At 41.6% G+C, this 14,474-nt stretch overlaps 1 protein-coding gene across 1 annotated transcript; it reads right to left on the reverse strand.

Annotated features, from left to right (window-relative positions):
• Nucleotides 1-416: 416 nt before the first annotated feature.
• SLC30A10 (solute carrier family 30 member 10) lies at nucleotides 417-14,474 on the reverse strand (the record flags this gene model as incomplete). Its single annotated transcript, XM_006140231.3, is given in 4 exon segments — nucleotides 417-3,097; nucleotides 4,847-5,086; nucleotides 13,405-13,482; nucleotides 14,146-14,474. Coding segments are annotated over 4 exon segments (1,144 nt in total), but the record flags the coding sequence as incomplete, so codon positions are not given.

Here is a 14,474-nt window from a genome sequence, read left to right on the forward strand (position 1 = left end):
CTCACCAGGTGCATGTGCAGGAGTGTCTAAAATCCCAAGAAAAGAATGGAGGAGAGGGGACTGCGGTGTGGCCATCTCCCCCGACCCCAGGGGGTTGATTTTTAGCTTTCTGTCTCTTTGTCTCTCCAGGGAGCACAGAGCACATGCACCCTATGACAAAAAAGTCTCAAAAAAAAAAAAAATCCAAAAAATAAACAAACAGAAAAACTATTTCCAGTTTTCTTTAAAGAAAAAAAGGGAGGGAATTTTCTTGAATTAACAAGCATATACTTTAAACTGAGTTGCGGCAAATTTCTAATCGAAAACAAAAGGTCATTTTAAATCTACTATTCATTAAACAGAGTGCTTAAAAAGGAAAAAGAAAATTCTCACATTTCCTTGGGAGGATTAAAGACAGGACAATTGAAAAGAGAATAAAAACCAAAATAAAAATATACAGAAGGCACCATGGGGTCAGTTACCCCTGCAAGTCACTAACCCAACATAAAAAAAGTGGCACTTAATTTGTTTGGACATTATTAAATGCACTCAGCCAAATTATCTTTTAAAAAGGTATTATTTCACTATGGCCTATGATTTAGTATGTGCATAAGGGTCAATCGAGATATTTTTCTGAGGTTAGATTTAATTATATTGGTATTAAGCGCCTTTTCCTTTCCAGAAAAATACTTTAAAGGTTAATTAAAGAGCACTGTTTGGATGCAAACTAATATGCATTCCTTTAACCAGCTGCACAAAAACTGTGAAATGACAATTTTTCCCTTTTAATAAGGCAGAGTGATATAAAATCAAATTCAAATATAGAAAAAATAAATTTCTTCTTTGGCCCTGGCTAAGGTGTTTCTACCAATATTTATTATTATGCAGGCAAATCTGGCCTGTTTCCACCATGGTGAGTTTCTCAGCAAATCCTCTGGTTTGTGTAAGTACATGCCACACTTATACTAAAAACAGAAATAGGATCTTATTTTTACCCCCTTGTTTTTTTAGCTTATGAAGTTCATATAAACTAGCACAATAAACTTCTAGTCATGAAAATATTTTTAGGCATTTTTCTATTTACCTAATTCATGGCCAGTGTAGATTCAGATAATAAATCTTCAAGGAATAAAGATTTACCTCTCCTGCTGGTCATAACTGCTTATTTCAGCTTTTGAATTTAAGGCTAAAACAATTTTTTTTTAAATTAATGCTTGTTCTGAAAAATGTGGAGACTGTTTCTGTTATCAACCTAGCATTTCCAATGAACCCTGTGATGATTCTAAATAAGACCTAAGGCTCGTAGCCTAAAAAAAGATAGCTTTCAATATCGCAACCTGTCAGAGATACTGGTTCTTTAGTGAAGTATCTGCCTTTTTCTGAAACCTATGAAACTGTACTCATTTAAATATTTAGACTTCACCACTAGTAGTATAATTTGGTTATGGGTCTGAATCAGATTACAATAAATTTATCTGAACTTGGTAATATGGGACAGAAACATAAAAGAAAATTCTAAGCTCCTCAAAACACATGAAAGGCAGCATCAAATTAACTCTCATGTATCCCTTGGGCATAAACTTTTTCATTAAGTCATTAGTTGGCAACTACAATAAATATTTTAAAAATATGTCTACTTAAAGAAAAGGTAGTCTAGCTTATTTATTTGGCAGAAGTGAACACTCGATGTCACATAGTCTATCCCAGAAATACTCATTTTTTTTTCCCTAGTAAATGCTACACAGATCAACGTGATCATATAAAAGAAGACAAAAGTTTGGACAAATAGGAAAATCATTATCAAAGCAATAAAGGACAACAGTCCTAGCTGGACTGACTCTAAAAGACAGTATATAAGTACTTGTGTCACACTTAAGGAAGTAGAAATTTCATGCATTTAGGAAAAAATGGTATTACACATTTAAACACTTGAAAAACCCTACATCTCCAGTTCAGTTTAGAGCAGAAAATAAACACTAGTTTTCTCTCACTTCACAAAATGCGATGATTCAAACACACTTTTCCTTCCCATCCCACCTACACTAAACTCTACCTGCTCTAATTTTCTAAGAACATTTTTTTTACCTTAGTAGGTATTCATTTTACTTCATTCAAAAATGAATCCAATAAAAGAAAGATATTTCTGCAGTGTCAAAAATACCTCTTTCTCTTGTATGATCTTTAAGGAGAATGGGGAAATCAGAGCAATTAACGGTACTTCAATTTTTTCAATATACTTTGGCTCTGAACTCATCAGAAACACAGCTAAAAGTTTTAATCACTTTAAAAACAAGAACTACTTTGAATCCTGCATCACAGTTATTGGGTCCCAGCCCACTATGACCCTGATATGTATATTAGTGCAGTTTGCCTTAGAAAATAACGTTCAAGGTAAAACTATTGAAGAGCAGCATGAGACACTCAGAGTAATGGAGAGGGGTTTCCAGCCACATAGAAACTAATAGATGTGTTCAATTAAAATCCCAACAGCCAACCCCTGTGAACACAAAGTGCACACGGCCAGTTTGGTCAGAGCCTACAACCCACAAAGCTCTTTCCACAAGCCAAGCAAGTGGTTCCGAAGTGCCTCGACTATGCAGTCCAGGTAGATGGGTATCAGATTAAAATTGTGTGCTGTTTACATAACATTGGTCCTCCTGAGATTTAAGAGCTTGTCCACGGTTGCTCAGATTGCTGTCCAAAGACACTTCAATAGCCACTTCTGTTGCATCTCTTCTACTAAGATCATCACTTCGGTATGTCTCTATAGGGAGACCGCCATTGTGTTCAGCACAGCCATTGACGTGGGCCAGAGGCAGTGCCCCGGGAGGACAGCACAGATGTTTGGCACAGTTTGAGGAGATGCAGGGTGAGCTGCACAGCAACAGTATGTCCTTCTGCTCCAGGGGTTCCTTCAAGTCCGTGTTTTCAAACTGGATAGTCACATTGTGGATTCCCGCATGATGGAAGATTTCTCGAATTTTTATGCTGGCATCCTGATAGCCCTTGTCCTTCTGACACTTGATGTGCAGGGTGGCAATGATCTTTCCACTTACAAGTTCCCAGATGTGTACTTCATGCACACTGTCAATTCCCGGCACAGCAGAGAGTTTACTCACTAGGATAGAGAAGAGCAAATAAGAGCCAAAGTGAATGTTACATCTGAAACATGAAACTATGGAAGGGGACTAGTCCCTTTAAATATTTTACCAAAATAACTGGATTCACTAAGCATAAGAGGAAGAAAAAAATAGGCATACCTACACAGATACCTTTTCCCATAATCTACTTTCACCTCTCTCAATTTCCATACACACATTAAAATGTAATTCAAGGGCCAAAAGGTGCTGTGGGGATAAAGGCAGCTGGATCCCACAAGGTCAGCTGTGTGGTTCAAGTCCTAGACCTGGTAGCTTGAAAACATTGCTGGGCATATGTGCATGTGTGCCCAAATCCCAGGAGGAGAACAGAGAAGGGATTGTGGCATGGCCATCCCGTCTTGGGGGCACTTTCTCACTTTCCCTCTCTCTGTATCTCTCTGTCTCTCTCCAAAGAGCACACATGCCTTATTGCAAAGCTTAAAAAAAAAGTAATTCAAGAAAATAAGTTTGACAAAAAAGAAATAAATCCCCAGGGGTGTTGAATATACAAGAGAATGGACACTCTGATGGATTTCTGGTGGGACTATAACATGGAATGCCATTTTTCAAAGAGATAATCTGACAATATGGATCGAAATCTTTTACCAGCAATTCTAGCACTAGGAATTTAACCTAAAAGACATAACCCAATATCCATGTACAAGAAGCATTTGGGTAATGCTCTTAGTATAAATGAAAAACACAGGAAATAGTTAAATCAATTATGTAATGAAATATAATACAGCTATGGAAAAAATAAGTCACATATTTAAGGATATGAGAAAATGCACGTATGGTGTTTGTCATTGAAAAGACCACTAGATAAACTATATGCGAGACATGCTCTTTCTTGTTTTTGGAGTGGGCATAGAAAAATATATTAAGTGTGGCCATTTCTGTGGGCTCTTCCATATTTTCCATATGTTTTAGAAAGAGTGTGTTTTAAGAGAGATGGTGTTGAATTGTGATGATGAGCAAGGACTCCGCAACCACCTAGTGTTTGTTAAAGTTGCCTACTAAATACCAGTTGAGTCACCTACTACCTTCACGAAGTTAGGCCATCAACCAAGCCCCTCTGTGCCTGCATTTCCTTCTCTGTAACCGAGGAAGAATAATAGAACCTTATAGGATTGTTTGAAGGATTAAAATGAGTTAATTTAAATAAAACACTTTGAACCGTACTTAGCGTGTAATGAGCTAGCTCCTGGGAAGGCCTAGCCAATGCTGTGTGTTTGGCTCTATGAGGTGCCTCACTCCCCACCCCCACCAACTCCTTTACCAGCAGCATTGGGCAGGGTTATGAGAGACATAGTGACCTCCATGTCCGTAAAAGTCAATTCACTGGAAAGCAGGATCTAGCATATGAATGGTTCATGTTTTCAGGATAAGGAGAATAAAAATAAAGTTCTTGCCAAATTGGCCTTCTTGAGTTAAAATAAATCTTTGACATGAAGGGAAACAGCCTAGGAATTGGTATTGGCCAAGCTTTAACCTTCTCAAAGCTCTACAGTTGAGTCAGAGAATCATGGATTACACAGGGTCTTTAGCTCTGGAAGCTCTGAGTCACCTTACTAGGTTGCAAACATATGAGAGATGTGTCCATCATCTGGTGATTTGAAGTATCGCAGCATACATCAACCAACCTGCTCTGAAATAATACTGGTGCTTTGGCCTGAATGACATTAAATCATCAACTCTGGTTCTAGATCAGAATCCAGTCTACTTACTGAGCTCCTCCATGTTCAGGCCCTTGGGGACCATCTGCAGCAGGATAGCAGCGGTCTCCTTAATGAGCGGGAAGGCAGATGACAAAATGATGATGACCATGACAATAGTCAGGCTGGGGTCAATGTAGCACTGCCAGTTACACGGGTCCTCAGGTCTCAGGGGAAGCACATAGAATATGATGGCTGTGATGACCACAACCACAGACCCCAGAGCATCTCCCATCACATGCAAAAGAACACCTGCCAAGAAAAAAGACCACTAAAGCACAAATCCAAGTGTGGGAATCATGTGACTTTTGGTGACTCGCATTTCCAAGTATACAAACACCCCGTGTAGTTTGTTGTTCTTTGGTTAGAACAGTAAAACGGGTATCGGGAGATGGTGTAATGGTTACATTGCTGGACTCCCATGCAATTGACAGTGGTTCAAGTCCTGGACCAGCAGTTTAAAACTCACGCCAAGTGCATGTGCATATGTGCCTAAAATCCCAAGAGGAGAATGGAGGAGAAGGGACTGTGGCATGGCTGTCCCCCCTGGAGGGCGATTTCTTGCTTTCTGTCTCTCTGGCGAGCACATGCACCCTATAGCAAATATCTCTAAAAAATAAATAAGTAAATAAAACAGCAGAATGGATCAGAATGAAAAAAATAATGGCAACTGCTCTTAGAAAACCCAACTGAGGGGAACAAGCAGTTAGCATAATGGCTATGTCACTGGACTCTCAAGTAGTTGATTGCAGTTCAATCCTGGACCTGGTGGCTTAAATTCATGCCAGGTGCGTGTGCATGTGTGTGGGTGCCCAAGATCCCGAGAGGAGAATGGAGGAGAAGGGATTGTGACGTGGCCATCCCCCTGGGGGGTGACTTCTCGCTTTCTGTCTCTCTGGCGAGCACATGCACCCTATAGCAAATATCTCTAAAAAATAAATAAGTAAATAAAACAGCAGAATGGATCAGAATGAAAAAAATAATGGCAACTGCTCTTAGAAAACCCAACTGAGGGGAACCAGCAGTTAGCGTAATGGCTATGTCACCGAATTTCCATGTAGTCGACTACACAGCTTAAACTCTAGCAAAAACCTCTTCGAAAAAAAAAAGAAAGAAAGGTAGAAAGAAAACACAACTGAGGCTCCATCTCAGGACTCTGAGAACATAGGAAGAGGAATATTCTGAACCAGCCGTCCCCGGTGAAATGACCACACCAAGCCAGAATACAGAGACTGTGTAAATGATTTCCTTTTCTTGCAGACAAATGTCTGTGCTTTAAGTTGTTTTAAACATTTTTAAGAGGACAGGAAACTAAGATACATCAACACGGTGGCTCTTCTTATGATGCTTTGTCTTCCCTCTACTGGGATCCATCTCCTCACCTCCTGCGGGCATCTGCCTACCTCCCATGCACCTGTGGTCACTTAACGGCATCTGGTTTAAAAGGACTACAAAAACAGGGACTCCAGCAATGTTTTCACTGTGTAAAGTTATATATGTCACAATAAAATAAAATTAGAATTTTAGGGACCAGCAGATGGCATAATGGCTATGTCACTGGACTCCCATGCAGTTGGACACGGTTCAAGTCCCAGACCCGGAGGCTTAAAACTCATGCCGGGAATGTGTGCACACATGCCTAAGATCCCAAAAGGAGAATAAAGGAGAAGGAATTGTGGCATTATCATCCCTCTAGGGAAGTAATTTCTCATTTTCTGTCTCTCTCTTCAGTGAGTGCACATACCCTATAGCAAAATCTATTTAAAAAAAAACAAAAAACACCAGAATTCTATAGGTAATCATAAAAATTGTGGGTGCCTTTAATTACAGGAGCTGTTTCTAAAGATAGTAATTGTGATATAGAAACATGTGATCCTCAGCAAAGGAGATGTGGGTCCCCAATTGTTTGTTAGCCTTAGATAAGACTGAGATTTAATAAATTAGGGGAAAGTCTGGCTAGAAGGATTATAAATGAGAGGTCTTTAAAACATTCATGAGAAATGAGTATTATTCAAAAACCATGCATGGATTTAAAATGCTTTTGCACTCAAATGAATTTGTACTTTAATTCCATGTTTCCGAAAACATTTCAAGTCCCCTTGCATAAATGCAAAGTTTTGGGGTTTTTTTGTTGTTGTTTTGTTTTGCATTTGTTTTTTACAGAAAGCAACATCAGAATCTTGCTATTGAATGTATGGTTTGCAGACCAGCCGAGTCAGCATCACCAGGAGCTTGTTGGAACTACGGAATCTCAGGCCCCTCCTCAGACCTACTGAATGCAAATCTGCATTTTTCACAAGGTCCCTAGGTAATTCAAATGCACAGAAAAGTTTCTAAAACACTGTTCTCAAAGAAAGGGTATCTATTCAGAAGGGCCTGCTTTGTCTCTCCACACAACCCACAGACGCATTCAGTAGAATTAATAATAATCCAAATTTCTAACTCACTTATGGCTCAGACTGAATAATCTCACTTGGAAGATGCTATAATTGGGCTAATTCCATCTCTTGGCAACATTCCCAAGATTCTGAGTAATATCCTGAGTAAAATGGCATTCTGTAAACACACTAAATGTAAAGTGTGCAAGTTTTCCCCAAATAGAGGAATAAAAAGAACCCTGTGTTCCCTTTCAGCTGAGTGCTTACCTACCGAATAGGATCTTGGCAATATATCCACTAAACATTTTCTTCCTTTCTCTCGTTCTCTTTTTATAAGAATTATTTAATTTTATTTATTATTAGTGTTATTTTTAAATTTGCAACAGGACATATGTGTTCACCAGAGAGAGACAGGGAGAGACAGAGAAAGTGAGAAGCAAGCCACAAGGTCTGGGATTCAAAACGCAGTCAGCCATGTGGGAGTCCAGCTTCTTCACCACCACACCACCTGCCAGCCCCTCATTAAACGTGCCCTAATTCGGTGCCCGCTTCTGCCTCATTATCCCCAAAGAAGCTTCTCACTTCCCACTCCCTGTGCTGAGTCACAGAAGAGAAACTCAAAATTTTCCTAAGAGTTGTTCCACACACCTTGTTCCTCTAGGAGGAACTAAGAATCGAAGCTTTACATTACTTCCAGGCAGTACAGAATGCTTGCGTCCACTGTGGAAGACAGTCCCTGGCCTCTTATTATTTCATGCCTGTTAGCCTCATTTTCCCTGTTAGATCATAAATAACATGAACATCAGGGTCATACTCTGCATTTTCCTTGTTTATATCGGGTCGTCGGAAAAGTCATATTTTTCTATGGTTTTTCTATACAAAAACGCATCATGGCTTTTCTAATGATTCAATATTATAGTGCTGGAGGCACACAACATAGGCATTCAATAAAATGGTATTTTCTGATTACATCATAACTCCCATAATATAGAATAACTCTTGTTGTTTACTTCATAAAAGAATCATTGCAGTGCTAACGAACACATAGGCGCCCCGTAGTGCTTGAAGAATATTACATGTATTTACACAGTAAGTCCTCTTAAGGACTGTAAGGTGGTTGCTCTCCATTTCACAAGGGAGGAAACTGAAGCACAGAGTCCTGACATAACTTGCCCAAGACCACTCAGCTACAAAGTGTCAGAGCAAGCAAGGGTATCAGTCTGTAGTCCGACTGGAGATGCACTGCGCATCTCACTTCATAGAAGTTTAAATTCCAGTGTCAGGTTTTCCTACAGAGAAACCCAACTATTAGTCCCTAGAGTAGCTTTCAAGCTTATTTCCCCCCTAATCCACAGAAAGACTTAATGTTTTCCATGAGAATGGGCAGTTAGTCCAATGTGCCCTCCTGGCCCCCCACGCACCCAGGCAGACCCTCACAAAAATGCAGCGGTTTCGCTGCTCTCTCTATTACATGGATGGGAGACTGAGGCTCACCGAGGTGGTTACTTACCCAAGGTCACTTCACTAATAAAAGGCAGAGACGGAACTCAAACCAGATCTACCTGACTACAGAGTGGAAGCCCTTCTCACCTCCCTATCCTTGTGCATGGAATGTTGAGTAGGATGGAGGAGAGGAGGCAGGGAAGGGCTGGTGGGGGAGGTGAGGCAGTGCAGGAGTGAAGAGAAGGGCAGAGATGCGTAAAAGGAGTGTTGGCATCAGATCAGCAAGCCTGTGAGTGTGAGCGGTGTGTAGACCTTATTCTGGATGCAGTAAAATTTTCTAAGAAGACTTGGATGTGATCATCTGTGATTCAGAAAGATAAAGCTGAGAGACAAAGATCACCACTTAGACAACTCAGTCACCTGATTAGTCACAGAGTAGCTTTGCAAACCTCTGCGCTTGGCCGGCACTTGCTGTCTTCAGATAAAAACAAACGCCTCCCCCCAAAACTAGCATGTACCAGACATTGACAACATGACATTAATTGAAATTTGATGAGTGTTCCGGCACATGGAAAAGCTGTCAATGTTGTTGGATTTCTCGGATAACTGGAAACAAGGTGCATTCAGACTGGGCATTCACAAGTCATTGTGAAAGGATGAGATCTTTCTTATGGGAAAAAAAGCAAGATTCATAAAGACACAACTCATCAAAAAAAAAAAAAAGACACAACTCATCAAAGGGGGTTTATTTTCAACTGATGAGAGGATTACTACTCTTCTACTTATGTGCATACTGAAATAAAATGGGCTGGGACCAGCAGATGGCATAATCGTTATGTCGCTGGACTCCCATGTAGTTGACTGCAGTTCAAGTCTCAAGCCTGGCAGCTTAAAATTCACTCAGGGCACGTGTGGGTGTGTGTCCAAAATCCCAAGAGGAGAATAGAGGAGAAGGGATAGTGGTGTGGCCATCCCCTGGGGGGTTATTTCTCACTTTCTGTTTCTCTGGCAAGTTTGCATGCCCTATAACAAAAATCTCTCCAAACAAGAAAGAAAGAAAGAAAGAAAGAAAGAAAGAAAGAAAGAAAGAAAGAAAGAAAGAAAGAAAGAAAGAAAGAAAGGAAGGAAGGAAAAAAAAAAGAAAAGAAAAGAAAAGAAAAGAAAAGAAAAGAGAGAGAAATAAAATGGGCTAATGGTCTTTATGACACTGTTGCAACACTTTGTTTTAATGTTTTGTGTTTGAGTTTACAAAATTGATCACTACATAGCACACTGGTGAGGATTTTGAAAGGACTGTGCTTTTACTGTATTTTGCAGGAGAAGACAGAGTGTGTTTCTTAGAACTCATTTTTTGTTATTATTCCCAATGAAATAAGAGAAACAGTTGCAAAAAAATTAAGAAATAGTTATTGTGCACAGGAATCCCATCAACTGCTCCCTCTGCAGATCTTGGGGTAGAAGAGCAGTTCTGATTTCTTATTTAGCTTGCTACAGGGCATGTATGCTCACCTGAGAGAAACAGAGAACACATGGGGGCCAGGAGGTGGTATGGTGGTTAAGGCGCTGGACTTCTCATATGGCCAACCAAGGTTCAAATCCCAGACCTGATGGCTTGCTTTTTCACTCTCCCTCTCTGTCTTTCTCTGGTGAACTCATGTAAAAATAAATAAATACATACATACATACATAAATACATAAATATATAAGATAATTTTTTAAGGAAAAAAAAAACAGAGAAAGAGAGAGAGGGAGAGAAATCACCCTCAGGGGAGATGGCCATGCCAGAATCCCTTCTCCTCCATTCTCCTTAGGATTTTGGGTGCACATATGCACATGCACATACACACACACAGATACACACACAGTGCTTCTCGAGCTACCAGATCCAGGACTTGAACTGTATTGTCAGCTGGGTGGAATCCAGCCACCTTAACCACCCTACCATCAGTTGGCCCATAGCCTGCTTTCTAAAGCGACACTTAAATTTTAGAAATGTAACTTCAGTTGACTGTGAATACTGGAGACGCAAGCCATCCCCATCTAGAGTCTAGAGGCAATGCGTGATCATGGCAAAAGCCAGAAATGTGGACTAGGAGTCCAAAATTCCAGTTGTGTCTCTGCTGCTGGCTGAGGTGATTTGGGGGAGTTGCCAAACTTCTGCATCCTGTTTCCTTATCTGTAAAGTGAAAGGGTTGAAGTCCATTTCCCAGCTCCAACATCCTTTTCCTGAATGGTGGCTCCAAGATGAAGGCACAGGTAAGGCCATCCTCATCTTAGACATGGAACTGTGGCAAAGCCCCTGTTAGCCACAGCATAGGGACTCATCAGGAGAACCAGGAATGATCCAAGCCAACTCAGGAATGATCCAAGCCAACTCTTACTGAAACAGCACAAGGTTGAGCCCAATAACTCCACTCACTCCCTGAATGACCACAGTATCCATCATGTGAGATTGCCTTGACTACTGAATGACTCACTCATGAATGGCGTCTGGTACAAAGTACACACTCAATAAAAACCTCAGCTAGTTCTTCTACCATAAGACTAAGCATTATCCATGACATGGGTACTATTCTTGTCCTCAGCAATACCATGACATGGGTACTGTTCTTGTCCTCACTTTAAAGATGAGGAATTGGAGGCTTAAAGAAGTTAAATAACTTTCCAGGGACTAGCAGATGGCATAATGGTTACAACTACTCCCACGTAGTTGACTGTAGTTCAAGTCCTGGACCCATCAGCTTAAAGTCACACTGGGCACATGTGCATGCGTGCCCAAAATCTCGGGAGGAGAATGGAGAAGGGATTGTGGCATGGCCATCTCCCCTGGGGGTGATTTCTCATTTTCCGTCTTGCTCTGTCTTTCTGGCAAGTGCATGTGACATATAGCAAAAACTTCTTTATAAGTAAATAAATAAAATAACTTTTCTGTTGTCACATAGTGACAAAATAGTCACTAGTGACAGAGCCTGGACCCAAATGCAGGCAGGTCAAGGCCAAATTCCAATCACTTAAGCACTGCATTATTCACCTCTATGAGAAGCTATATACGTGTGCTTTAGTCAGCACCTGTGGACCAAGGCCTCGGCCAGGTTCAACAAAGCATTTTACTGTGGACATTTTTCTAGAGCTAAAAGTTAGCAAGATCATGCCAGTTTCCCAGGCAAAGCCGTAATATCTACCGGATCCTACCCTTCTTCTTTGCTCCTTTCCACCTACCTCCTTTCTTTCTTAACTTTGGAACAGAAGAATAAAGAGAATTAACAGACTAGGTTTTGGAAAGTTAAAACATATTCTGTTCATTATGTTTTTACAATTATGGCCCAGCCACAGTAGTCGTGGTGGGAGGGCATCCCTGTGCCATTCCAGAGCCATATAGGAGGCCCTAGTTTAGACTCCCAAGTCAACCTGAACATCCTGGGAGCATGTGCAATTACGTCTATCATCCTAGCCGGCTGGAAGGCTTGGGGGTTAGGGCGGAGGATCAATGTGTGGCAAGACCATGTCCAGGGTAACTGTCTTGCTCTTTCTCATGAAAGAAAGAAGGAAGGAAGGAAGGAAAAAAGGAAAAAGGGAGAGAGGAAAGAAGAAATTGAAAAAAGAAGCAAAGAAGGAAAGAAACATTTAAAAAATTAAAGTGCTAAGATAGTGAACTCTACTGTCATCTGTCTATCATCTATCTATCTATTTAAACTAAATCTAAAAAACAGAATAATAAATTATAGGATGGTGAGTTTTCTTTACAGGTTTTCTCTTTCCAAAACAATTCACCACCCAGATCTATAGCAGGGCTAATTGTTTTGCATTAAAATTTTTTCTTTAATTAACTTAGAAACTTTGAGGAATTCATGTCCTGTTATTGCTCTTATTTTTGGATTTTCCCTATGGTGCATTATCAGAGTCACTTTGTAAAGTGGTTGTGACTCTCAAAAGTAAAGGTATCTTCTGGATTATTCATTTTATCTTACATTATTTCCATCTAAGCCCCACTACAGGCTCCCCCCTCCCCCACCAAAACCATACGAAGGCAATGTTTGCTTAGTCTTTGTGGAAATTCCCAAAGTCAAGATTGGGATCAACATCACTCCCCCCCCCCATCCTCCCTATCACTCAGAAGCAAAGTCTGTGCCAAGAAGTTGAGAAGGAGAGATGTTGAATACAATGGTGTCCAGTGAGGAACAAAGCACAGAACCCCCGGAGCCAACTTGAACATATGAGAAGAATGTTTGTTAGGTGCCTTCCATGGACCTCAGCAGGACTACTACTTTGGCTAGCAGTGGAGGTTTTAGTGAGCCAAGAGTCCCCAACAAAAGCCAGTTTCTGGAAGGAACGACTGAAGTCATAGGGCCATTCACAATGCACACAACACAGCCTTGGGAAGCAGCTCGCCTACTTCTGGCCCTCCTTTATCAAGATCACTTTCAATTAAAACAGGCTGCATCGTACATTAGCCACATCCACGCGTGGGCAAAATCAAGTAAATTAACAAGGGGGCACTGATGTATGGAGCTGTGGAGCCAGCGGTATCAGCGTGGGTCTAAGTGGAGCAAAGATAATCATTAGCAACTAGTTTCTTACTCAGAATCGATGCAGTGATTAGGCAAGAGATGAGGGTCATAGTCTATGCATGCAGCTGACCTACTTTCGAACACACCATTACCCTATTAGGAGTCAAACAGTAATGAATAGTACGGCACAGTCTACGTGCACCAGGGTGAAGGATTTCACACAGGTCAACGTCAATCCTACCTCTGATGTTCAGGGCCTCGGACTTTTTCTCCTTTTTCATAGTCTCTTCAGGCTCATTCTGAGTGTTCAGGGAATCACCTGCATTCAAAGAAGAAACCTTGTGTTGTGTATAAGTTCTACAAATGAAAAAAACCAAGGACTCAAAATAAAGCTTTTGTTATTTTGAATTCCTACCAGCTTATGAGAGACCCTACCTTTGCACACACTCAGCCCAGAACAGTACATTCTGGCCTTGAAATAGCCTTAGCATTCACCTTCAGACTTCATTCACACTTCCTTTCAAATCAGAACAAAAAAGAGAAGCCCACCCCTATCCCTAAACCCATGACACCCAAGGGACCAGGAGCAAGGGCAAAGAGGGGAGGAGAAAAACAAAGTTCACATAGCAACCTCTGAAGGGCGGGGAGGATTGGGGAGTGCTATCAGTTGCTCAATAATAAGGATTAATTTCCAATAAAATCAATACTTTTATAGAGAGACAATGGGGGAAGGGAAATGAAGTTAGGGTGGCCTGGGGATCCGGAGGAAGAAAAAAAACGGGGGGAGATGTTAAATTAGCGGATGAGAAGTGAGACTGTAAGGGAAATGAATGGGAGGAAGAAAAGGGAGGGGAAAATTTAAAAAAAAAAAAAAAAAAAAAAACAGCAGGAAGGAAGAAAAGGGGCGTGGGCGAGAAGGCGAGGACCGCGTGGAAGGAGGAGGGGAGGGCAAACTGGTCCAGAGGATGCAACCGAAAGGCACCTGCTACGTTTGAGAACACGGTCGCCCCCTTCTCCCGCTTCCTTTCGATCGAGGCTCCCCGCAGGATCACGGCCGAGTCCGAACCCGGGGCTGTCGAGGTAGCCGAGTGTCGCTGGCCCTCCACGTCCTGGGCAGCCCCTAAAGGGCCAGGAGTGCCGCCCTCCACCAGCTGCGGCGGGCGGTGACGGCGGCCCCGAACGCAGCAGGCGAACCAGGCGGCGCAGTCCTGGAAAATGAGCAGCCCCACCACGTTGACCGCCAGCCCCAGGGCGCCGACGATGAGCACCAGCTCCGGGTCATCGATGCGCTCGGGCCGGGCCAGGCGCAGC

This window comes from Tupaia chinensis, unplaced genomic scaffold, assembly GCF_000334495.1.
Source record: "Tupaia chinensis unplaced genomic scaffold, TupChi_1.0 Scaffold000026_1, whole genome shotgun sequence".
NCBI classification, from domain to species: Eukaryota; Metazoa; Chordata; class Mammalia; order Scandentia; family Tupaiidae; genus Tupaia; species Tupaia belangeri.